The 26,473-nt window shown below is 36.8% G+C and overlaps 1 protein-coding gene across 3 annotated transcripts in view; it reads left to right on the top strand.

Annotated features, from left to right (window-relative positions):
* Positions 1-1,218: 1,218 nt before the first annotated feature.
* Positions 1,219-26,473, top strand: part of opn4b (opsin 4b) — a 38,355-nt gene continuing 13,100 nt past the window's right edge. For all 3 annotated transcript variants that reach the window (XM_051915517.1, XM_051915516.1, XM_051915515.1), the window contains exons 1-8: positions 1,219-1,474; positions 13,376-13,518; positions 15,506-15,639; positions 20,506-20,709; positions 21,285-21,456; positions 21,721-21,888; positions 24,525-24,632; positions 25,876-26,062. In XM_051915517.1, the coding sequence (XP_051771477.1) occupies positions 1,331-1,474; positions 13,376-13,518; positions 15,506-15,639; positions 20,506-20,709; positions 21,285-21,456; positions 21,721-21,888; positions 24,525-24,632; positions 25,876-26,062 (1,260 nt within the window). In that variant the 5' untranslated portion in view covers positions 1,219-1,330. The remainder of the gene's footprint in view (positions 1,475-13,375; positions 13,519-15,505; positions 15,640-20,505; positions 20,710-21,284; positions 21,457-21,720; positions 21,889-24,524; positions 24,633-25,875; positions 26,063-26,473) is intronic.

Here is a 26,473-nt window from a genome sequence, read left to right as displayed (position 1 = left end):
AACATGTTATAAAGTAAAATATCTAGCTTCTGCCAGACTGCCTTCTGTAGTCAACTTACGAAGAAGGTGTAATGCCTCTCGCATTTCAAAACACTTACGTTACATTCTATGCCTTCCATATTCAACTTATGAAACAAGCGTAACTGAAGTTTGAACCACTGTAGTCACGTGGACTATTTTAACAATGTCTCTTTCTGGGCCTTGAAATGTGTAATGACGTTTCTGCTTATGTGTAATTCAGAAACCCTCGGATTTCATCAAAAATATCTTAATTTGTGTTCCGAAGATGAACGAAGGTCTTACAGGTTTGGAACGACATGAGTCAGTTCTTAATGACAGAAATTTCATTTTTGGATGAACAGTTTATTGCTCTGGCCACATCTGCAGTCCCCATGCCTCCCTGCAGCAGGTCTATGCATGTTCATGCAGGTGTATCCTACGTAGGGATATGGGCATCTTTCTCCTGGTGTTTTGAAAGTTCTCTCTAGTGTCCTAAATTATTGAAACTGTGACCTTAATTGTCTAACCCCAGTAATCTGTTCAACAGGTGCATGTACAAATATTGTTTATGGTTCATTGAACAAGCCTGAAAAACTTTGTTTAAACCCTTTCTAATAAAGATCTGTAAAGCTTATTTTACAAAAAATATATTTAAAATACAGTATCCTGAAAAAGGAATGTTTATGAAGTAACGAAATAAAAAAATGTATTTATATTTGAGAAAAATTAATGTATTGTTAGTAGTGTGCAGTATGTATGAGTAAATGCTAAGCAACTGTTGTTCATAACATTTTAATTGCCAGCTCTGGGGTTCACACTGAATCGGCAAGTAGCCTATGTTTGTGCTGCTGAGCTGACCAGCTCTCAATTAAAGCTATTTCTGATTCTGAACTGGATAGGTGGTTTGAGAAAGAGAGAGAGGCAGGGAGGACTGAGCATGTGCAGGTTATTTACATATAGGCTACTAATATGAACGTCCTGTTGGCACTTATTCACATAGGGCAAACAGGCACATAAGGCTTACACTTGGTGTGATTATGAAGGGCTTAGCACAGGGCTGCTGTGTGTATGTGGGATGTTTGAGTTTGCTTAACTGAGCATCCCTCCTCATGCATACTCGAATCGGCACATGGTTACTGGCATTGACAAACTCATCACACACACACACATGTTGGGCGCAGTTGACAGCTTAGCTCTAGGTTGCAGACAGAGAGGCAGAGGAAGACATCCAACATCTTCTCATATAGTAATGCTGTTCCTCAGGTTTAAGCTAACTCTTTTTGCGTACCAACTCTGAGCTTCTCTCCCTGCGCGTGCCGTGTCCACTGCGATGAACGCTTCGCGCTCGGTCAGCATGGGAATCCCCACTCAAGTCCCTAACAGCACCGCGGTGAGTGCGGACACACTCGCCCATTGGAATTACAGCGCAGTGAGTGCGCACAAGCTGATGGAGCTGCCGGCGCGAGCCACTACGGTAAGATGATTGAGTTTGTAATTGAACCAATTGTGTTTAGTGGTAGGCTGCGCGCGGATTCTGATTCTTCTGTGAGCGTATACAGCTCCGTTGTAACATATACAATCATGTGTGTTGGACTTTAAGACAGTTGAATGTTATTAACACACAATAAAAACGGGAAAATATTGAAAACTAACGTAAGAGCGCGTGCGTAATCGGAGAAGTTCATCCGTTCCAGCTCGTTTCAGGTCCAAGGGTGCGAATTGGGATGACTCCCTCAAAAAGATAGTCAGAGGTACTTGCGTTATGTTTTAAAAGCGCTTTAGTACGTCTCCATGTCCACAAAAGTTAAGTCAACGACCATTCACTTGTATACTCCTACTGCAAATTTAGTTACCACACGTGTTTAAAACATCTGCAGGAGAGGAACTAAAGATATTCCTTTTTAGTCTCCCCAAATGGACATGCAAGGATTTGGCTAATAAATGTTTTAGCTACTTAATCACGCCTCATTATTATACCCTCTGGAGAGTTATGCGTGCCATGGTTATGCATAGTTGATTCACAATTGTGAGTTTAGCGAACCATTGAAACGTAGAGCACGTGCTAAAACATACGATTGAGAATGTAGTGTCTTAAAACACTTAACCGAAAAAATTATAAACCAGGGAACTTTATGCCGATTTTAATTAGGATCATGATCTAAAATTACTACAGTAAATGATGTTCAAAAGGTCGTTAGTTAAGAGCGTTAGTTACATTTTCGAAATGTCATGGGTAAGTAAGGAAATTCCATTTTTTATGTCTTTTCTAAAGACCCCCTGTTACAGTACTTGGCTGTTGACAAGAATATTTAATATTTTTATTCAGCTGCAGCAATATCTGAAATAAAAATATTTCAGCTGTACTTTTCCATTGATATTTAATGCTTCGGTGAAGCAATCAAGTTGGAATGTATTATATAGATGTATCCATTCTGTGCATTTATGTCGAGGACTGGAGTTATTGCTTAACATCAGAAATGTGTTCCATAGGTATTTCTTTGATGAGCTTGCATTAAATAAAGTTAGTCTAAAGAGTAAACTAAATATAATGGTATTTTGTCGTGCTTCTCTGTAATGGCCACATGAAAATGCACTCAGTAGGTTTTAGAAATACATTTTATGCATGTTAGACAGTCTAGTTTTTAAGAATAATTGAAGTGGTACTCATTTGTCATTGTGATAAAATGCAGACATATTTGGATCAAGTCTCTACACTATAAAGTCTAATCTGTATGGTGTCTTTGTGATAGTACACAGCTGGATTGCAGCTGCTCACTGTCACCCACACACACTCCACCAGAGGTGTTACAACCCAACAAGTGGAATTACTCAGCAAATGAGCACAGTTTACCAGACCTAGACAGAAGCAGACTGATGCCATATTCACACAAATGTATAACAGTAGTCCTATATAGGATCATGTGGGGATCTCGCACATGGGATTAATTTCTTAAAGAGGTAAGCTATTCCTGGATATTTCCTGTTTGACGATTAAAATGAGTAGCCTGCATGGATATATAGGAAATGAAATCAGGGAAGAAATGAAACAAATAAAAAGATAACAAATATGCATAATGTAGCTCCTAAGAGCGAAATTTGCATTGTATCATTTCATCACATGAAAACGATATTGAAATAGCATGATAATGATGTGAGGTCCTAAAGAAAAGAGCTTTAAAACCAAATTTTACTAAAACATAATGCTATCCACGAAAAAAAAAAAAAAAAAAAAAAGATTGCATTGGCAATAATCTACACAAATGTTAGGAATATAGTGCCATATGAACGAGTGTTGTGGCATTTTTCAAACAGAGGGGGGCCCTGTTCCTCTCATAAATCAAGACATTATTTTTTAATGTCATAACCACAACACACAGCGTGCATTAATATGCTGATGTGATGTGAATACAAAGCTTAACCTCTATATCTTCCATTGGCCTATATTGATATTTTTCAATCCATGTAATTTTTTTTGCACACATCAACAACAGCCATTGTGAATCTAACTAGTTATTTTCACCCAACTATGGAGCACAATACAGTATAGTATATAGAATTGATTTCCCATCTGAACCTTGTGTCATTGTGTGTTGTTATCCCTGCTGCTGTATACTATTATATTCTGTGTAATTGTTTTCACCTCTCACCCTTCACCTTTTGATTCCAAATAATAGACTGATTCTAGGGGTGGAGAGAATCAATGTGTGGGAGATAAAAAAGTGATGCAAATGTGGGTTTGAAAAGAAGCTTGAAAGAGAAAGTGAAAGGTCATGGTTGTATATGGACTACAGAGAATAGGATGTTTAAAACTATGCCAAAGACATTTGTAATTGTCAGTGAGACTCTCACTGTTTGCCCACAGCTAATATTTGACCACCTGTGTCAGTCAAACAGTTTATGTGATGATACTGCATGACAATTAGCATTTATATATTTGGCTGCATAAATTTCCCAATCCAAAGTGTTGAGAGATGCCCATGTGGTCTCAAAAACAACAGGTGAAATCAGCTATTTTTTTATTAAAATGAAAGACAAAATACCTGCATTTGCCCAATCATAAAAACCAGTAAAATATCAATTGAGCATGTGTTTGTCTTTGACAATAAATGCTGTTTTACTCTGAAATCTTGTAAAGACAATGGTGCAGGTTTTTCTGGTTAATTCATAAGGCCGTCATGACCCTGTGCTGCTTTGATGTTCTTCTGGATCTTTGAAGGTTATAGGATTTCAGCCTAGCTTGGTATTCTGTTGGGGAGCACTACTACAAAATGATTTATTACTGTACCATTTTAATGTTCTTCTTTTTTAGTTTTTTTAGAGGTAGACTTTCTGCTCCCATGGTTTGATAGAAATCTGACTTTATGGAGAAAAAAAAGTTGTTTGAGTTCGATTTGTTCAGTGTGTATTTGAATGATTTCTGGCTTGTCAAAGGTAAAGCAGAGAGCAAACCTGTTTCTGTAATACAGAGAGACATTAACAGGATGACAACAATATAGACATTGGTCTTCTATGTCTGTCCCACAAGTGGGGAATAAAGCACAAGTAGAAAGCTGAATATGAAATACAAACTGTTTTGTTTTTAGTTTTTTTTTTTTATCATGAATGAAGTATATGTCTATGGAAGCTTGTTCGGAATAAAAAAGGTAATTGCGACTTTTTTCTCACAATTACAAATTTATATCTCACAATTAAGACTTTATAACTCGCAATTCTGAGAAAAAAAGTCAGAATTGTGAGTTACTCAGAATTGCAAGAAATAAAGTCAGAATTGTGTGATATAAACTCACAATTGCAAGTTAAAAGATTGAGCGCTGGCTATTGTATTTAAATGTTCACATACTTGTGTCATATGGATGTATATTTTAAACATCAGAAAGACTAAGACAATGAAAATAAGAGGGAGAGTGATTTAAACATAGCATCTGTTCATGCTTCAGTCACTTTGCCGTGTCCTTCAAGGCTTTCAGACATTAGTATTCTTCTTAACATCTGAATTGATAATTCACATGGTGGGTGTTCTTTATGTTTCCTGTCTGATTGTGCAAAGCTAGTGACATACCTTGAAGGGACATATAGGATCAGACCTCTCTCTCAACGAGAGAGCAAAAGTGTGAAAATCTCCTCACATAGATTCATTTTACATTGTTCCAAATTAAAATGCACATTAATTAATGGCAAATGTTTGAAAGAGAAAGTGAAAGGTCATGGTTGTGCCCATTAATGAGCCATTAATGGGCCTTTGGTAGTTCATTGTGGACAACATATTGTTGATTCTTTAGTACAACTACATACCATTTTTTTTTATTTATATTTATGCATCTGATAGATGCTTTTAATCTAAGCAACATACAGTACAGTGTAAGGTAGGCTACATATTTTATCAGCATGACCTTGATGTTGCTAACGTTATACTATACCAGCCTTAGGCATTAAACTATTAGTTTGCTTCCTGACAAAGACATTGAATAATCGGTAAGATGTGCTGTGTAAGATCTTGGTTGATTTTCCTTCAAGTGCATATGTCATGTCAGGTAGAGCAATTCAATTGAAATCTTTGCAATAAAATTGTAAGAAAAGATACTTAACTCTATGATGCATCAATTATTTAATTATGAAAAGAAAAATGATCTTATTCTCATTTGAAAAATGAGAGAGATGAAAAATGTTCAACTTTGGATAAAACACAGCGCTCGTCACTGTCACTTCTTACCCAGCCGTCCAATCACAGTGGAGGTGGGGCGGGACAAATATCACACGAACCAACCGTTTCATCATACAACAACAACAGATGATAACAAGCCCAACAATGGAACAAAATTTTTAAAAAATGGCCAAAGCAAGTATTTTACATTGTTTTGACATTTTTATATTCGGAAACAAACTACCTGCAAAATCAGATAACACTTTATCGGATATTCTGTATCATAGCAATTAAAGCGTCTCAAAAAAACAACAACTAAAAAAAAACCAAAAAAAACGCTGCGCCTCCGAAGCACTCTCAAACGCCCACAGCTAGGTGTTTTCAGATGAGCACATGCCATTTTCAGCTGGATAAAAATGCTTTGGTGGTCACACAGCCTAAGGGTCAAAGGTCGCCACCCATGGTGGTTTGGATGTAGCATCACACCCAGAATAGCTAAAAATGGCTTTTAAAGATCCGTCCACTGTAGTGAAGTCTGAGGGTTAAATAATGATTCCCTTATGGTAAGAACTGCCAATGAGAAGCCAAGAAAAATGGGTCAGTGGTATCAGTTAAAGCATGCATAGATTGAAATCATCAGCATCTCAGAGCTGCACATTGTCAGAGTGCTTTTTAAACTTTGTCTCTCGAAACAATGTTTTTCCCTAGTAATATTGTAGACATCATTAAACAGGAATTTGTGCAGTTTGAAAACTTTAGCTTGAATTCAAGTTCACCTTCCCTCAGAAAAGTTCTTTCAGGAAATACAGCCCTGCTCTTTGCGGAAAGGTCTCAGCTTTTGTTGGACAGGCGGAGAAGATAATCTCCCCAAAAAGAAACCTTTTTTTAAAGCAGTGGATCAGCTGTCCTTTATCGCAGTTTCTGCTTGAGAAGTTTGGGGCCATGGTCTTCAGAGACGTTCCTCACTGATCAAGAAAATGTCAGCTGACGGATTTGTAATTGATTGTGTGTGCTTTGCTCTTATCCAGACTGTTTCTACTAGCCACAAGCTATGATAATAAGTAGGGCGGCACAGACAAACAAGTTCATTCAAGACAATCTGTTGCTCTCAGTCTTGCCAGGTTTTTTTTTTTTTTTTTTTAAATAATGCAAACATATCCATAGTACTTAAACTGTTAATTATTTGGATTATTGAAACATAATTAAAAATGATTTAGGATTTTTGTTGTGCATTGGTGTAAACAACTGCAGCCCCAAAAATGAAACACCATGATATCATTCACACTCAACTAATGGTACAAATAAGCTCCTTGTGCTGTGGTGAAGTGTAATTTCCTCTACTTTATCCATTTCTGTCTTTCTCTTTTTTTTCTCCTTGTCTCTTTATATCGCTCACTGAATGTCTAAGTGATAGTGACATTTTAAGAGCACTTCTCATCTATTTGTGCCGCAGAATCCTCCACCAAGTAGCAGCACATGCTCTCGTTCAAATCCCTCATCGATAGACCTAACAGAGAAGCACTGACATATGAGGATTAAAGCAAATATCAGTTCTGTCTCTTTAGATTAGGCGAAATGACAGTCGAGGCCATGCGCATTGGATACACTGCTTTCTGACTTGCGACTTGTGCTGTTGCACTTTTTTTTTTTTTTTTTTTTGAGGGTCATTTCATTTGAACAGTTACTGTCTATATATTACTGCCATCCAAAAGTTTAGTTCAGTAAGATTTTTGTTTTAAAGTTTCTGAATAAAGTCTCTTATGCTCACTGTAACAGTGCTGACACAGAGCAGATGGGGACAATGATGTAATGAACCCAAGTGCAGTTTATTTAATAAGGTGAAAATCCAAAATCCAAAGCATAAAACATAAAGTACAAACAAAATCCAAAATTTGAAACCATAAAAATAAACATGAACATAAACTTGACTATAGACTATGACTTGACACATAAAACTTAAGACAGCAACATACTTCAATACCCAACAAAATAACAAGGCAAACTCGAGGGCTTACATACACAAGGAAGGACTTATCACATAACAGGAAGGAGTACCACATGACAAGATAAACCAAAGAGAACATAACTTTTAATTGCTTTGTGTTGCGCTTTGGGTTTGAGAAAAGTGTAACATAAACAAAATGCATCAAAGTCATCATCATAATAACACATGAACGGTCGCCGCTACAGCTCATCCCGAGGTGGTGGTGCCCCTTCCTGAACTCTCTGCCTGCTCTGTCACTGCCATGGTGGCTGTCCATGAATTCATTGTGCCACATGCTATGGCCACGGAGGCCGTTAATGTTGTTTCTCTGCCAGGGCCTCTTGATCCACCAACTCCACCATGGGGCTCTCCAGCTCTACTGAGGATGTGGTCATCGCCTCTACCTGCTCCATCGTGGTTGTCTTCTGTTGCATCTGCTCCACCCTGGTGGCCCCCATCACTGTTGGCTCTACCATGGCATTGTCTAGTGCTCCATGGCCCAGGTCCTCAATTGCTCCATGGCCCAAGTCCTCCATTGCTCCATGGCCCAGGTCCTCCAATGCTCCATGGCTCAGGTCCACCAATGTTCCATGGCTCAGGTCATCCATTGCTCCATGGCCCAGGTCCTACATTGCTCCATGGCTCAGGTCCTCTAATTCTCCATGGCACAGGTCCTCCAATACTCCATGGCTCAGGTCCTCTGATGCTCCATGGCTCAGGTCCTCCATTGCTCCATGGCCCAGGTCCTCCAATGCTTCATGGCTCAGGTCCTCAATTGCTCCATGTCTCAGGTCCTCCATTGCTTCATGGCTCAGGTCCATCAGTGCTCCATGGCCCCAACTGTGTTTATGAGGATACTCACTAAAACGGAGCCCACAGTATATTTTTCAATAATCGTGGTTATGATTTTTGCCGTAATCGAGCAGCCCTACTCTCCCCCTTCATGGGCCTGATCCTCCATCCCTCCCCCTGGTCCGCCTCTGCTTCACCACCTTCCTGGACTTTTCTTTTGGGGTGGATGTTCCTATAGGGCATCTGGAGCCACCCTTTTGGGGTGGGAATATGTCACGTTGGTTTAGGTTTTGTTTGTGTTCCTTTCTTTTATTTTGAAGTTTTCCCATTGTCATGTTTCCTGGTTTGGCATGTGTTTCCCTTGCCATCATGTGATCATGGCTGCATCCGAAAACTTAGGCAGCTGACTTGTTGCCTCGCTGCCCTGTCAGGCAGTGACTTTGCAGGCAGCGTTTGCACACAAAGGCACCTCACGAAACTGATTTTGGACAGACTTCTGAGGCAGCGTAACTGTTTAATGATCTACAGCAAAATAGCGCGAGCTTTGGTGAAAACTAAGCGAATATTTTATTACTACAATAGTAATTTCTCACTAGAAATTAAATCGAAAGTGGAAAACAATGGTCAAAAACGTACATTTACACAAAAAGTGACCGCCAACCACACCTTTCACGCCTTCTTTATTTTTTAGCTCAACTGTCTGTCACAGAATGGAAAGCACAGGATTGTGGGATATCAAAGGTAGCAAAGAAAACATTATGCTGCCTTCAAAAATCGATCAAATTAAGGCATCTAATGAGACAGAAAGTGAAGCTAACTTTGGATTCGGACGTGCCTTGATGCCTTCTTACCTTGGAATGTGTCCTCCGAAGGCAGCATTTTTAAATTTCCGGATGCAGCCCATGTCTTGTGTTTCCCTAGTCTTGCGTGTCATGTTCTGATTGTTTGATCGTCTTGATTGTTCACATGTGTTTCTAACAGTTGTGCGCTGCTTAATATTTTTGTGGTAACCATGATAATGAAGAGTTTTTGATGAATAGAGAGTTTAAAAGAAAATAATTTATTTAAAATTAAATATTTTGTAACATTATAAATGTCTTTACTGTCACTTTTGATCACCTAATGTGTCCTTACTGAATAAAAGTATCTGAATAAAGTAAATATTTTATTCAGAATACAACATAGATGACATATCAAATGATGACGTATCATTTTAAGGGAAAAATAAGTTGATTTTAAATTTCATGGCATCAACACATCTCAAAAAAGTTGGGACAAGGCCATGTTTACCACTGTGTGGCATCCCCTCTTCTTTTTATAACAGTCTGCAAACGTCTGGGGACTGAGGAGACAAGTTGCTCAAGTTTAGGAATAGGAATGTTGTCCCATTCTTGTCTAATACAGGCTTCTAGTTGCTCAACTGTCTTAAGTCTTCTTTGTCGCATCTTCCTCTTTATGATGCGCCAAATGTTTTCTATGGGTGAAAGATCTGGACTGCAGGCTGGCCATTTCAGTACCCGGATCCTTCTTCTACGCAGCCATGATGTTGTAATTGATGCAGTATGTGGTCTGGCATTGTCATGTTGGAAAATGCAAGGTCTTCCCTGAAAGAGACGACGTCTGGATGGGAGCATATGTTGTTCTAGAACTTGGATATACCTTTCAGCATTGATGGTGCCTTTCCAGATGTGTAAGCTGCCCATGCCACACGCACTCATGCAACCCCATACCATCAGAGATGCAGGCTTCTGAACTGAGCGCTGATAACAACTTGGGTTGTCCTTGTCCTCTTTAGTCCGGATGACATGGCGTCCCAGTTTTCCAAAAAGAACTTCAAATTTTGATTTTTCTGACCACAGAACAGTTTTCCACTTTGCCACAGTCCATTTTAAATGAGCCTTGGCTCAGAGAAAACACCTGCGCTTCTGGATCATGTTTAGATATGGCTTCTTTTTTGACCTATAGAGTTTTAGCCGGCAACGGCGAATGGCACGGTGGATTGTGTTTTCTGGAAGTATTCAGTAGCATTCCTGTATGTGATGCAGTGCCGTCCAAGGGCCCGAAGATCACGGGCATCCAGTATGGTTTTCTGGCCTTGACCCTTACGCACAGAGATTGTTCCAGATTCTCTGAATCTTTGGATGATATTATGCACTGTAGATGATGATAACTTCAAACTCTTTGCAATTTTTCTCTGAGAAACTCCTTTCTGATATTCCTCCACTATTTTTCGCCACACCATTGGGGGAATTGGTGATCCTTTGCCCATCTTGACTTCTGAGAGACACTGCCACTCTGAGAGACTCTTTTTATACCCAATCATGTTGCCAATTGACCTAATAAGTTGCAAATTGGTCCTGCAGCTGTTCCTTATATGTACATTTAACTTTTCCGGCCTCTTATTGCTACCTGTCCCAACTTTTTTGGAATGTGTAGCTCTCATGAAATCCCAAATGAGCCAATATTTGGCATGACATTTCAAAATGTCTCACTTTCAACATTTGATATGTTATCTATATTCTATTGTGAATAAAATATAAGTTTATGAGATTTGTAAATTATTTCATTCCTTTTTTATTCACAATTTGTACAGTGTCCCAACTTTTTTGGAATCGGGTTTGTACATACTAAACAGAATTTAAATTGATCAAATACTAAATTTAGTTTTTATTTTTTCCCTGTTATATGTGTTAGTAGTACAGCATGGGCACAATATTTCCTGTGAATGAATCTATTCTGAGTTCTCTTAACATGATAGAAAAGACAAGGTAACAGTGAGGTTATATTTTACTTTTAAATTTTCAATTTCAGTTTTGATTTTGAGTTCTTGGAAGTAACACCTGTTTCCAGGTATAAATTATCACATTGTAGGAGAGCATCTGTGCCACAAACCACAATTTCTGCAAACCTCCCACTGTGCAAAGAAAAATCCAGTAAATGAGAGAGGCACCAAAATACAATTTGAATGAAGAACACTGCATGCAAGATCTGTGTGTTCATATATAGTCTTATTTATGCTCAAATGGCTTGCTTGCATACAGACCTAAAAGGGTGGGTAGACAGGAATAGTGAGTGACTTGCTGAATCACAATTCAGTCTTGCAGGGTGAAAAAAAATTAAAGCGATTTATGTGTTGATCATTTGGTAATAGGTTTGTCATTTCATTGATCAACCGATTGTTGAGTGGTAGAAATGAATAACAATCTTGGCAGAGAATGTTTCTCATTCATCGCAACAGAAATAAAATGTTAAAGATTGTTTTGGGGCCCCCAAAACAATCATGTGCTGCAATTCAATTATTGTATTACTTTTGAGACCCATAAGCACAGAGGATCTCAGGTTGGAGTGGATCAATTTAGGAAGTGTTTTGGATTGACCAAAAGTAAATACAGGGTGTGCAGGTTCTTCGGCAGCTTTACTGAAGCACAGTGATCGTTTGCTTCTTTTTGCAGGTCTGATTGTTGCCTTCTTTTGTTCAGGGCTTCGGCTTGAATGAGTCTTTTAGGCTGAGCTTAAAAAAATGAAAAGGCAATTTGTACTATTTGTTCTCTCTCTCTCTCTCTCTACTTTTTCTGAGACTATTAAATGGTGAACATTTTAAATCTAATTTAGAATCAACCTTTTGACAAACATTCTTTGATCTGTTACTTAAAATTACATATTATAGTGCATGGACTAAAAAATAGGACGAACAAGAGCCATCTGATCGGATTAGTTGTGTCCGAAAAGATCAGCATTATCTTATCAAGGTTCTCACACCTGCTTTTGTTTGCAGCTTAATTTTATTCACAGCTGGTTGTAGGAAATACAATGAGCTTCATAGTTTTAACCTACTTTATAAATCTGGGATTCAGAATCCAATTAAAACAGATAAAAACAGAAAGTTTTATTTTTGAGTAGCAAATTTTTGAAACTGATCATACAAGGTCAGATGTTCTTCCATTGAATCTTTGGATCATTCTCCAGAACATGATCATCAGGTTTAATGCAAAATGTATTAAACTAAAAACTTTTGCAGAAAACAAAGCTTCCAGCATTCTTCTTTCAGTAGTGCTGGAGGGGATCTACTTCAATGAGATGATAAAATTATTTAAGGACCCATTTATTTTTGCTCTGTTATATCACGAGCAAAGATGTCCACATACACACATTAATCTGCTGCTGATCTGTGGCAGATTATAAACTCATTAGTTCTAAAATGTCCTCTTCTCTCACTTTGTATTCAAGATTGTCTACTGAGCAGTCTTACGCTATCGATATCATCTCCACATCCCCTTCTTCAAAGACTATACTTTTTTCCAGTCATTGTACAGCAGAGTGTTTCATTTATAAGAAATGTGAATGATTGCCATTATTTACTAGTCTGTATTACCCATCCATTCTATGCTCTAACTATTAAAGTGACCTACAGAGTGTCAGTTCCACTTTTTTGCTCAGGCTGGCTTCAGCCAATCGAGTCAATAGAGTGAATAATAGAAGTATAAATGGAAAAATTGAGGCTAAAAGTGTCCGACTAAGATGTTGACACTGGTAAATCGAACTGCAGTGTTTGATGTACTAATTGCCTCTTAAGAACTGAGCCTGACACAAGGGCGAAAAACCAAAAGCAGGCCCCGCTTGCCATTCTAAAAGCTTTTGTGTGTTCTCTGTTCCACACACCAATAACTAAATGCAACAGCACAATCCACTTTGCAGTGCAGTCTTCAATCTTCAAAAACAGTAAATATGTCTGCTTGATTCTATCTTAGCTGGCTATTGAGGTATTAAATGAGTATTATAGAGATTTCAGGAATTAGGGGATTTGAAACAAACAAATGGTATCTTGGTGAATTAAGATATTTGTAACTTTATAAGTAATGTAAAACTCAACCATTAAGTTCCATTGTCCTTTACTATGATGTACTGTGTCCTGATCTGAAAGCATATCCTGGCATTCTTTTTTGTCTCGCTGTCCACAGGTGGCAATGGTGCGGGATGTTCGATATCCTTTCCCCACTGTGGATGTCCCAGACCACGCTCACTACACCATCGGCTCTGTCATTCTGGCAGTGGGCATCACCGGTATGGTGGGAAACTTCTTGGTCATGTATGCCTTCTGCAAGTGAGTCCAGTTTGTGTTTGTCTCCTTTGTATGATAGCCAATGAAATTCTTGTTAGATCTGCTCATCTGGAGTCATGTTTGCACTGCAAACTGCATATTAAGATTTAGACTGGGTTATCCCAAAAAATTAAGTTAAAAAATGTAAATTAATAATTAAATTAATAAATTAATAATTAAAAATAAAAACAATCAAAATAAAACACTTACTAAAAAAAATTAAAATCTTTTTAAAATCTCAGGGTAAAATATTTAGAATTTTTCAAGAATTTTTTTAAAATGTTCGGCTAACAAAAAAAAAAGTCTGTGAATCTCTGATTTAAGGCCTGTTCACACCAAAAACAAGAACTATAGCTATAAATATAATGATAATGATAACTACATTAGCGTCCGCACCAGTGGCTTTAAATACTGGTGCTCTTTAAAGCAGGATGGATTCTGATTGGCTGATTCATCAGCTGAAAAAATATCATTCTGAAAGTGATTTCAAATTATATTTTCTTAGTGTTTCCCAGTGCTGTTATCATTATAGTTATGGTGTGGACTCTGCTATTCTTTTATATTTAGAACGATTTTTACAACTATGTCTTTACTCTTAGTTATCGTTTTTGGTGTGAACGGGCTTTTAGACTTTCTAAATGAGAGAAATCAGGGAACAGAAAATATGATGCATTACACACACACACACACACACACACACACACACACATATATATATATATATATATTCCTACTGTAAATATATCAAAAATGTATTTTTGTAAGTAATATGCATTGCTAAGGACTTAAAATCAGGTGATTTTCTCAATATTTTGATTTTTTGCACCCTCAGATTCCAGATTTTCAAATAGTTGTATCTCGGCCAAATATTGTCCTATCTTAACATACATCAATGGAAAGCTTATTTATTCAGCTTTCAGATGATGTATAAATTTAAAAAAAAATGACCCTTATGACTGGTTTTGTGGTCCAGTGTCATATATATATATCGGGGTGTTTCCTCCGAGGAGGCAAGAGAGGCAGTGCCTCCTCAAAATAATCCATATTACAAAAATAAAACAATGCAAATATTACAAAATGTGACAATAAAAAGTGTACAAGTCATTTGTTTTTCCAAAGAAACACTGTCCAACAGCGGCACCCGCAGTAAAGTTACACCAGGAGTCCACGACTCTTGTGCCTCTCTGGAGTTCACAGAGAATGAACAGAGCCCCTAAACTGTGCAGTGGGTTTTGTAGGGGGTAATAGAGAATGAATGGGGGAAAGTCACGTGAGAGGAGGCAGTGCCTCCATCGCGCTATGATTGGATATGATCGGTTATGATTGGATATGATTGGTTTGTGTGATAAATCCCACCTCTTGTTTACATGCGCGTTCCGTGCGTCAGTCTGAATGGCGTCAATGGGAAGACTAATTAAAAAGTAAGTAAACAACTCACCCACTTAGATATCACCGCTTTATATCACGTCAAACTCAAATGTGAAAAGACCTGAAAAAATGATGACTCTGGGGGTTTTAGTGAGCAAATAAAATATATTGTTTAAATTGTTACTGCCTTTAGTTATTATTTTGGAATAAATGTAAAAATGCTTAAAACACCAACTTGATGAGATTGACTTGGTTTTAATAAATAGAACATTAATTACATTGTTAATGTAAAAATACAAAATAGAATGTATTTGGCTTCTTTTTTCTTTTTTGATGTAAATGTGAAAACAAGGAAAATTTGACAACGTTAAAAGTAACGGACATGTATTTACATTTGATTTATAAAAAATAATAAAAAAAAGAAAATAAATAAAAAACTGAGGTCATTGTTTGCCTCCTCATTTCAAAACACCACTGCACGCCACTGATATATATACATATATATATATATATATATATAAACATTTATAAATAATACAACATAAAATACCACTGCCACTGATGTGCTGCTGCTTCTTCTTTCTTTGACAGTTTTTGACAGTTCTTTTGTGTATCTTTTCAGGAGTAGGAGTTTGAGAACACCTGCCAACATGTTCATCATTAATCTGGCTGTCACTGACTTTCTGATGTGTGTCACTCAGACACCAATCTTCTTTACCACCAGTATGCACAAGCGATGGATCTTTGGCGAAAAAGGTAATCCAGCTGTCAGATAATCATGGGCACTTGATCAAACCCATGGTTCATTTTCAGACATTCATAGCTACTTGCACAGATGCTAAGAAAGAGTGAAATGTCAAAACAACTTTGCAGGGTGTCTTTTAACATCAGATTATCTTCATGAGACTGATTCCAGTGCAGATGAGAAGAAAGTATAACAGATAATGATAAAAGATCTCAGCTGGAGAGGGATTATTCATTGATGCATAACTGTATCCTGGTGAAGGAGAAGAAACACCTTAATGTCCAAAGAGGTCAAAGCGTATCTAGATATGAATCAGTGTTTGGTTAGTTTGAACATGTTCTAAAATATGCAGGCACTGGAAAAATGTTTTCGGCTCACCAGGCAGATAGTCTGATGAATCAGCGCTCAGAAAAATAATTAGGGATCATTTCGGCTGTTTTAGCAAGCTTTGTTCCATGGGGAAAACAGTGGTGATTATATTTTCATCATCATGGGAAATATAAAATCAAACATTTCTGTAAAATCAATTAACTGTTTAACACAAATTACACTTTTTGCGGAACTAACAAACTTAATTTGTTCATAGTACTTTTTCTGCCTCATGATTTAATTGATAAATTACCATTTTTCACTGTAGTTTCTATGTTTCTAGTAATCAGAGGTTTGCTTTCCTTATCAGACAAAACTGGAAAATATCAGAGGGGAACTGAATGACTGCTTAATGCTATAGCCAGTGGTTCCAACCTATATACTGTAGTATTAGTGATTCGTTTGTTCAGTTTGTAGTCCTAGAACCCAAAAGAGAATTAGCATATTTGAGCCATTTTCTCTCAGTGGGTTTTTAGAATAGCAGTTGGTGCATCATGGCTGAACAGCTCCATACAAAGGCATTATATTACAAATGTGATCTCTCATTCTATAAAGCTCTCTTAAATATAGTATTGCAGTTAGAATTTTTATTATTAGTCCTAAGTACCCCTCTTTACAGCATAACAGCTGCATGATTACATATTCATCTGGTGCAAATGTGGAATTTATGTGATGCTGTAATATTAGGCTTTCGAATAATGATAAAACATCAGGTCATCCAAGGATCCCTTGATCACTGATGGTCTTCTTTAAATTCCAAACCTTTTAAGCACTTAAAGCGTGTTCTTTGAAGTAAAGTAGTTGCTGTATGATTGATGAAGTGGAATGAGCTCACTCAAACTCTCTCGAGGTCTCTCTTCACCTGAGGTATGTGTGAGAGATCTGTCACGCTTCTTCTAAATGATGTTCAGTAAAACACCCTCAAAGTGCTGTAGGGCAGCATTATAAGATGGTGTCGAAAAATATGACAACAGGACCCACTCACAGAGGAAAGACACCCATTCACAGTCATTATAGTTAGACCCGTTTGCGGATCTTAAAGCATACTAGATCAGAATTTGACAAGCTTTCTTTATCTCCTATCGACATCAACTTGTTAATAATAACTGAGAATCTTAGCACCAGCAGTCATATATTGTTCATATTGCTTCATTGTTAATATTTTATCCAAGGTGTTATTGTAATTTTATAAGCAGAAAAGCATTGTCTTGCAGTTCCTAAAATTTGTAATTTTTTAAAATGCTTTCTGATTCTGTTTGGTCAATTGTCATTCTGTGGTCAAGTATTTTTATAATGAGTGCAACAAATTAATTTCATACAAATTAATTTGTTATTAATGTGTTATGGCACTCTTCTCTTACTTACATAATAAAATAATTCAAGCTTAAATATAATAATAATAATAATAATAATAATTTGTACATTATATATTATTAATGTATTAATATTAATATTTGTACATTATATATTATTAATATGCATAACATACATAATGAATTAAATTCATGTCTGTTTATTTAGGCATTTCCTAAGTAGCTGTGTACTAAGCAGTAAAATGTACAGTCAGTCAGTGATTAATAGCAAAAATCAAAACCCTTCAGGATGATATAAGATCACATGATCATATGTTTATACACTGTAAAACTCGATAAGTTAATAATATTTAAAACATTTGAGTAAAATTTATTAACTCAAAAAAATTTAAGTAAACTAACTAATTTTTTTAAGTTAATAGAACTTTAAATTTTTGTGACAAGTGGGGCGGGGCTGAGAGCCGTGGAAGCAGAGCAAGGCCAGTGTGGTGCACAGGTGTCTCTCATTAACAATCACATCCCTTCGCTCCCACAGTTCTCAGCCTCACCCAACTCATCATAATGTTAATTACATACAGTTCATTTACATAAACAACATCACATTTAGATCTTGGTTAAATGTTAGATAGCAGATTAACACATGCTATTATAAATCAAAGAGACTGTTATTATATACTTGCATGTACACTACTGTGCAAAAGTCTTAGGCACGTCAGTATTTTCACCCCCCAAAAATGGAAGAACTGTGGCCGTGTCTCCAAGATGCTTGAAGAAACCGACCTGCAAAGATACAGTACTTGTGTAAAAATGCTGTAAAGTGAGAATGCTTTCAAAAATATTGTCATAAATAGATTTTATTTATCAATTAACTTCTATTAACCAAATCAATTCAATATTTGGTGTGACCACCCTTTGCATTTAATACAGCTTTTGTCCAGGTACACTTGGGCATCATTTTTCAGGTAGCTTCGCAGGAAGGTTTCTTCAAGCGTCTTGAAGACACGGCCACAGTTCTTCTGGATTTAGTCTGTCTCAGTTTCATCTGTTTCTTCATGTAATCACAGACAGATTCGATGATGGTGAGATTGGATCTCTGTGTGGAGCACCAGATGTTGACAGACTCCTTGTGTATTCAAAAATCTCACTGAATTATTAAAATTAATGGCAAAATGAATGTTTGGAAATGTGAACTGATATTTCCAACTGACACACTACAGTAAAAGATATAAATAACTGGCTTAAAAAATATTTTGGGGGGGTGAAAATACTGACGTGCCTAAGAGTTTTGCACAGTACTGTATATAATCAAACAACATACAGTATATGTGGTCTTAAAAGTTTTGCAGCCCATCCTCAACCTAACCACAGGCTCTACTCTTCACCACAATGGTAACCCTACAAAGCTAACATAACAGAACCCCCTGTAAATCCCAACATAACTCAACATTAAACTTATGCCTCCCTATGTTAATTATGTGCAAAAACACACAAAATAACACTTAATTTCAACATTTATTTATACAATCTGATGCAAAGCATGCTGGGAATTAGAAAACTGCTGCAACTCAACTCAATCATATTAAGTTCAGCTTACTACAGTGAAATTTTGAGTTCACGCAACTTTTATCTATTAAGTACAATGAACTTTCATTATTATTTGAGTGAAACAAACTCGTTTCATTTAATTAATTTCACTCTTCGGTTTTATAGTGTACATTATCTCTAGCTACACTGCATACCACACTTATATACAATACTCGGTAACACTTCACAATAAGGTTCATTAGTTAGACATTAGTTAATGTATTAACTAACATGAACTAACCATGAGCAATACATTTGTTGCTGTATTTACTAATCTTCGTTAACATTAGTTAATGAAAATACAGATGTTCATTGTTTGTTCATGTTAGTTCACAGTGCATTAACTAATGTTAACAAGATTTTAATAATGTATTAGTAAATGTTGAAATTAACATTAACAAAGATTAATAAATGCTGAATAAGTGCAGTTCATTATTAGTTAATGTTAACTAATGTAGTTAACTAATGTTAATTAAAGAACCTTATTGTAAAGTGTTACCCAATACTCAAACATTATGAAACAGTTTGTTCTATGTTGTTGGTCTTCTCATAGACAGGGCTATAATTAAAGACGAGTTCCCAGCAATATTTACATTTACATTAATTTACATTTGATCATTTAGCAGACACTTTTATCCAAAGTGACTTACAAATGAGGAGAACAATAGAAGCAATCAAATCAACAACAGGGCAACAATATGTAAGTGCAGAGCCAGTGGTCTTTCTGTAGGCAAACATCAGTGCTTTGAATTTGATGCGAGCTGCAGTTAGCAACTATGCAATTGATGAAGGGAGGTGTGACGTCCACATTCTTCGGCTCATTAAAGATCACTCTCGCTGCTGCATTCTGGATCAGTTGCAGAGGTTTGACAGTACATGCTAGAAGGCCTGCCAAGAGAGCATTACAATAGTCCAGTCAGACAAGGAGTTGTGTAGCATGCTCCAATAGGAAGGGCTTGATCCTGGCAAATCCTTGTATATGGCATACCTGCAGGACCGGGCTGTTCTAGCAGTGTGGTCTGTAAAGTTTAACTGGTCATCAATCACAACTCTTAAGTTCCTGGCTGTCCTGGAAGGAGTTATGGGTGACGAACCTAGCTGAATAGAGAAGTTGTGATGAAGTGTTCGGTTGGCCGAGATCACAAGCTAATTTAAATTAGTAGCCAATAAATATGGGCTTTTCAATGACAGGTTCTTAACTCATACCCTTTTCCAATCTGTACAATAAAACGCCTGTTCACATTAGTGACATTTCCAAAGCAATTACAGATTCACAGGGTTACAGGGTTTTTCCATTATTATTATAATTACACATCCACAGTTGCCTGCATGTACAGCTTTAATTAATTAACAGGTATTTCTGTGATGATAAGGAAAACATGTACTCTTTCATTTTCAGTCTTCTTCTTTTCAGGAGCATGAGTGAGATGGTTGATTTAAATGGACTCTATATAGCCTGTAGTATGATTTATTACTCATACAGTATAGAAGAAACAATGTAAAAGACTTGTTTTTTTTTAATGCAGTGCTGGATTACATATTCAGTGCATTATGAAATGCATTAATGTTTCTTTTTACAGTATTTCTTGGTATTTCTTTCTCTCTCCACAGGCTGTGAGTTATATGCATTCTGCGGTGCTCTGTTTGGTATCTGCTCAATGATCACTCTCATGATTATTGCGGTAGATCGATACTTCGTGATCACTCGTCCTTTGGCCTCGATTGGTGTTATGTCACGCAAACGAGCCCTGTTGATACTCTCTGCTGCTTGGGTGTACTCTATGGGCTGGAGCCTGCCTCCGTTCTTTGGATGGAGTAAGTGCTTACAAACACTCACTTACAGGGGCGTTTTGTCTAAGCAGACAAGAGAGGCATTTAAAGGATTAGTTCACTTTAAAATGAAAATTTTAAAGTCAATATTTACGCTTTTTTCGATAGTTGAATATGGAAGGCGGTCTGGCGGAAGCTATATATTTTACTTTATAACATGTTAAATATGGATATTTTTCTTACACAAACAAATCACTTCACTTCAGAAGGCCTTTATTAACCCTGAAGCCTTGTGGAGTACGTTTATGATAGATTGATGCACTTTCTTGAGCTTCATACTCGTTGGTCCCATTCATTGCCATTATAAAGCTTGGATGCGTCAGGATATTTATTAATATAACTCTGATTGTGTTCATCAGAAAAAGTCATATACACCTAGGATGGCTTTAGGGTAAGTAAAGCTTAGGGTAATTTTCATTTTAAAGTGAACTAATCCTTTAATTTTAAAATTTGAGATTGAATAATGTATAAATCCCTCATTTGTTAAAAACCTCATCATTTCATTTCAGAATCCCGCAGATATATGCACAGCGGCATGTAATTGTATTTTATATTCACAGGTGCGTATGTTCCTGAAGGTTTGCTGACATCCTGTTCGTGGGACTACATGACCTTCAGTCCCTCAGTACGCGCCTACACAATGCTGCTCTTTACATTTGTATTCTTCATCCCCCTCTTCGTCATCATTTATTGCTACTTCTTCATCTTCAGGGCAATCCGTGATACCAACAGGTAAGTTCTTTTACCATTTCTATGTGTGTGTTTGACCACAGGTCTGAACCAGAAAGAGGAAAAATAGGCCTACTGGGAAGATGAATTTTATTATTTATCAAACAGAGATCAATTTTAGATTAGTGCGGTGTTACTGTGTTCTTTACAAAAGACAAAGACGATCAAATCTGTTTATATGCTTTGTGAACTGACGCATGTTCCGTCTCTTCCTGTGTGTACTGAATCTATATGTTTGTTTACATGTCTGTATGATGGGAATAACAGAGCTGTGGGAAAAATCAATGGAGAAGGAGTAGGACCCAGAGACTCTATCAAGAAGATTCAGCGAATGAAAAATGAATGGAAGATGGCAAAGATAGCGCTCATAGTGATCCTGCTGTATGTCATCTCTTGGTCTCCATACTCCTGTGTAGCTCTTACTGCTTTTGCTGGGTGAGAATCAACTTGTCTTACACCCACAATCCATTGCTTTTATTACATCCTTCTTGATGATGTTATTTAATTAGTGTTGACTTTAGTCAGAAGCAACTGAACCAGCTAAATAATTTGACAGATAAACACACACTTGAGTTTTCACTGTGCTTACACATGCTATTCACTGTTAAAGATTTCAGTTATTTGTTCAGACAGTACAAAGACTGTCTAGAATAGACATTCAAGGCAGACATAAGTTATATTAAAAAGAGCAGAGATAGCTTTAAATTAAAGATAATACAATTATCCATTTATCTGAATCATCATATAATACAGTGTGTTCCAAGTGAGAAGCAGATATTTTTCAAGGTAGTTATGAGTAGCCAAAGAGCTAGCAAGCTATTTAAAGGGTTAGTTCACCCAAAAATGAAATTTCTTTCATTAATTACTCATCCTCATGTCGTTCCACCCCCGTAAGACCTTTGTTCAAACACAAATTAAGATATTTTTTGATGAAATCTGAGTCTTTTTTTTTTTATTCCCCATAGAAAGCAATGTAATTACCACATTCAAGGTCCAGAAAAGTAGTAAAAACATTGTTAAAATAGTCAATGTGACTACAGTGGTTCAACCTTAATGTTATGAAGTGCCGAGAATACTTTTTGTGCGCAAAAACAAAACAAAAATAATGACTTTATTCAACAATTTCTTCTCTCCTTGTCATTCTCCTACGCTGTTTACGTTCAGCGCTTACTGGTTCTACGTCAGAACGGCGGCTCAGTATTGGCCGACGCTGTTCACGTGAGCAGCACGACGCATGCGTGTGATGCTGACGCAGGAGCCGGACAATACTGAGCCGCCGTTCTGATGTAGAACCTGGAAGCGCTGAACATAAACAGTGAATGGGAGATAAAAAAAACTCTCAGATTTAATCAAAAATATTTTAATTTGTGTTCTGAAGATGAACAAAGGTCTTACAGGTTTGGAACGCCATGAGGGTGAGTAATTAATGACAGAAATTTCATTTTGGGTGAACTAACGCTTTAAGACCTGTGCCACAAATACAATACAATACAATACAATACAATTCAATAGGGATAATATAACAGGGTTTCTCAAACTGGGGGTTCATGAGTGGTTTGTGAGGGAACTGCAGGGGGTTCACAAGTTGATAAAAAGCAATAAAATGAAACATTTAGTAAAAGATGAAACATTTTATTTCTTTACCGGCACATTAACATTAGAGAACCATAAACAAGCAAATGTGTTGTTAAATTATTAAAATATTAACTTAACATCTCAGGGGATACTTAGAGTAAACATTAGTTTTTACTTAAACACGTTTTTAATATACTTTATAATGTAATAATTTCACAGTTAATCTCCAAATTAAAACAACATAAAGAAACAACATGAAGACAGTATATTATAATACTTGTTCAATGGCATCTTTTTATGATTGAAGGCCAGTATCACCGATTCTAATACAGCTACTGATGTCTCGATGAGACTGATTTTTTCCCCAATTTTAAACATGAATTATAGCCATTCAACATTACAGTGTAATTGAAAGCTATATCATTTTTTACATTTATTAGGCTTCAAAAATATAACAACTTTTAATTTAAGTTAGCTTAGAACAATCCTCACATAAACCCATAATAAATGTCATATTTACCTGTGCCTTTCCTACCTGTCTAACAGATAGGAAAAATACAGAATTCTGATTAAGTTACCAAACAGTCTGCACTGCATAGTTTATAGCCTAAATTAAATATAGATAATCATTATTAAAGCTACAAAAGTTCTTTAGTCAAGAGCAGTGAGTAATTTTCTCTGTTACCTTTGTTCTTTCATTATCTTAAATGACAGACTGCATTAGTGGTTGCTGTCACTTTAAGAGCTGCCGCTGCTGCACATGACGCGTCCCACTTTCTCACAGCTCTTTACTTTCGTTTTAAGACTTTATTTAACTCATTCAAGGCTGCTCTAATGAGGATACTCGACAAAACTGATATTTTTGGCATTATTGTGCATGTTATTGTTTGTTCAAGCGTGACAGAGAGAACTGGATTCTGGCGCACCGTCCATGCGCACGATGGCGCATGTCTTGCATCATGTGCGTGTGTGACAGGACATTCACAGACAGCGCCGTTCTCTTTTGGCGCGTTTAAATGGTTTAAAAGCATTTGCATGAATAAGAGTGTGATCATAAAAAAAACGGATGCTGCGTTAATTGCGTTAATATTTTTAATGCGTTAAACTGGAAAAAAAAATAATCGCATGCGTTAACGCGTTAACGTTGACAGCACTAAATATAATATAATATAATATAATATAATATAATATGACTGTTAAGACTCTTTTATTCTTTTAGTCTCTGATTTCTTCCATCCACCCTCAGAGAAAATGTGTCACATACTGTGAAAGAAATGCACTGCTTTGTTTTAATCAGACTTCCTTTGGCAGAATAATGATCACATGCACCACGTACCTGCTGCTACATTTCCAAAGGACTGGATGGTTTTATTCATTTACCACCTCTTTTCAATCTAATATGTCTGTGTGTAGCTGTGATGCGATGTCATGCGGGTTAGAAGAAAGTAACGCATTTAAATGATGTGTAATGTTATGTCCTCTTACTCTTTTCACAGATACGCTGACATACTCACACCCTACATGAACTCTGTGCCTGCTGTGATTGCCAAAGCATCCGCCATCCACAACCCAATCATCTATGCCATCACTCACCCCAAGTACAGGTATGATGATGTTAAGCATAAGCCTTTTTACAAAGAGTTCTCTATTCTGCTGCATTTAAAAAGAATTTACAGTATATTCATGGCTACCTAGTTGCTGCACATTCACAGTAATTTTAACAATTTGTTATATGGTGATTTATAATTAATATTATTATGAAATAACTAAATAATTAAATTTTAATATGTAATTTATTTCAATGATGGCAAAGCTGAATTTTCAGCACCCATTACTCCATTCTTCAGGGTCACATGGTCCTTCAGAAATCATTGGTGCTCAAGAAACATTTCATATTATTATCAGTGTTGACCTACTGAACTTAAAGGTCAGTTGTGCTGCTTAATATTTGATTAATACAACATTCAGAAAGAACAGCATTTAAAAGAAATATAAGTATTTTGTAACATTATGTCAGACACTTTTGATCAATTTAATGCATCTTTGCTGGATAAAAGTATTAATTTCTTTAAAAACAAATCTTACTGACCTCAATCTTTCCAATGGTAGTGTATTTATTTTTTGTATTTTATTCAAAGATAAATTCCTGATAAATATTGTAAAATCCTGGCAATATTTTACATTGTGCATCAAAATTGAAATAAGCTGGCAGCATATTGAGGCACTGAAGCACACCCGACTCAATAACCAGAAGCTCCGGCTTATTACACACCCTAGTTTCCAATACAAAGAGACCTGTCCAGTGAAATGAAACATCGTTCCACAAACATGAATGCTGCATGCTTCAAGGCCAGGCAGACCCAAATCGATCAGCAGCTTTGTGTACAGAGTGCAAGCATAAGTACCTTGAGATGACAGAGTTGGATTCTGACCTTTAAAAGTCAGATTTACTTCAGATTGATCTGCTCTGGATGCATTGGGCCATGTGCTGCTCATAACAGATCTGTGGTGAGCTGCAGAAGATTAATGCCTCGTGATGAAGAACCTAAATGATGAGGTCATCATTTATCCATTCCTATCACCTCAATATGATGAGATCCTTATGAAGGATTGATCTGAACTGTCAAGTCTGGTTTTGACATAAGACACGACGAACACGAGATTCCCTTGTTTTAATGAACCATAAAGGGTGTTTTTTTGTTTTTGTTTTTAAAGGTCACTATTATTTCATTGACAGCTATGGAAAGTCAATGTGAATTGCAGTTTGAGGTTTCTTCTTTCAATTTTCCTGCCCTTCGTTCACGAATCACCACTTCCTCTCCCTCTCTCTCTCTCTCTCTCTCCCAGGTCTGCTATTGCAAAGTACATACCATGTCTGGGAGTGCTGTTGTGTGTACCTCGTAGAGACCGGTTTGCCAGCAGTAGCTTTATGTCCACACGACGCTCCACTGTGACTAGCCAGTCCTCTGAGACCAGCAGCAACCTGCACCGTGCCGGGAAGGCACGTTTGTCTTCTGTGTCTGACAGCGAGTCGGTAAGAAAACACCTTTAGGCCAGAAACAATCTCTATACAAGAATCATCCTTATTTTGCATGTGGAAGCAAGCTATTTTCTGTGAATGTGCGAGACTTATGATTCATTAGCCTCTATAGGTGAGTAACGAAGAATAACAAAGTGGTTAGGGAGAGATTTTTGCCCCCTGGAACTGATTTTCAAGGGTACACCATTTTGATGGCATATTTTTGTCATCACAACAGCATGTGGTCCATTTATGTGACATAATTCAATTGAGTAAATTAAATCAATTTGTCAACCTGTAACTTAATAGACCAAAAATAGAATTTTATAAAGTAATAGATAAACAACAGAGGAATTCACTGTGGAGATATTTATATCTGGGGCATTTCGTTCACTTTTAGTGGCACTTTTTTGGTTAATTTCTCAA

This window comes from Ctenopharyngodon idella, chromosome 12 (assembly GCF_019924925.1).
Source record: "Ctenopharyngodon idella isolate HZGC_01 chromosome 12, HZGC01, whole genome shotgun sequence".
NCBI classification, from domain to species: domain Eukaryota; kingdom Metazoa; phylum Chordata; class Actinopteri; order Cypriniformes; family Xenocyprididae; genus Ctenopharyngodon; species Ctenopharyngodon idella.
The sequence above is the reverse complement of the archived record's forward strand: the minus strand, read 5'-3'. Positions and strand labels throughout refer to the sequence as shown.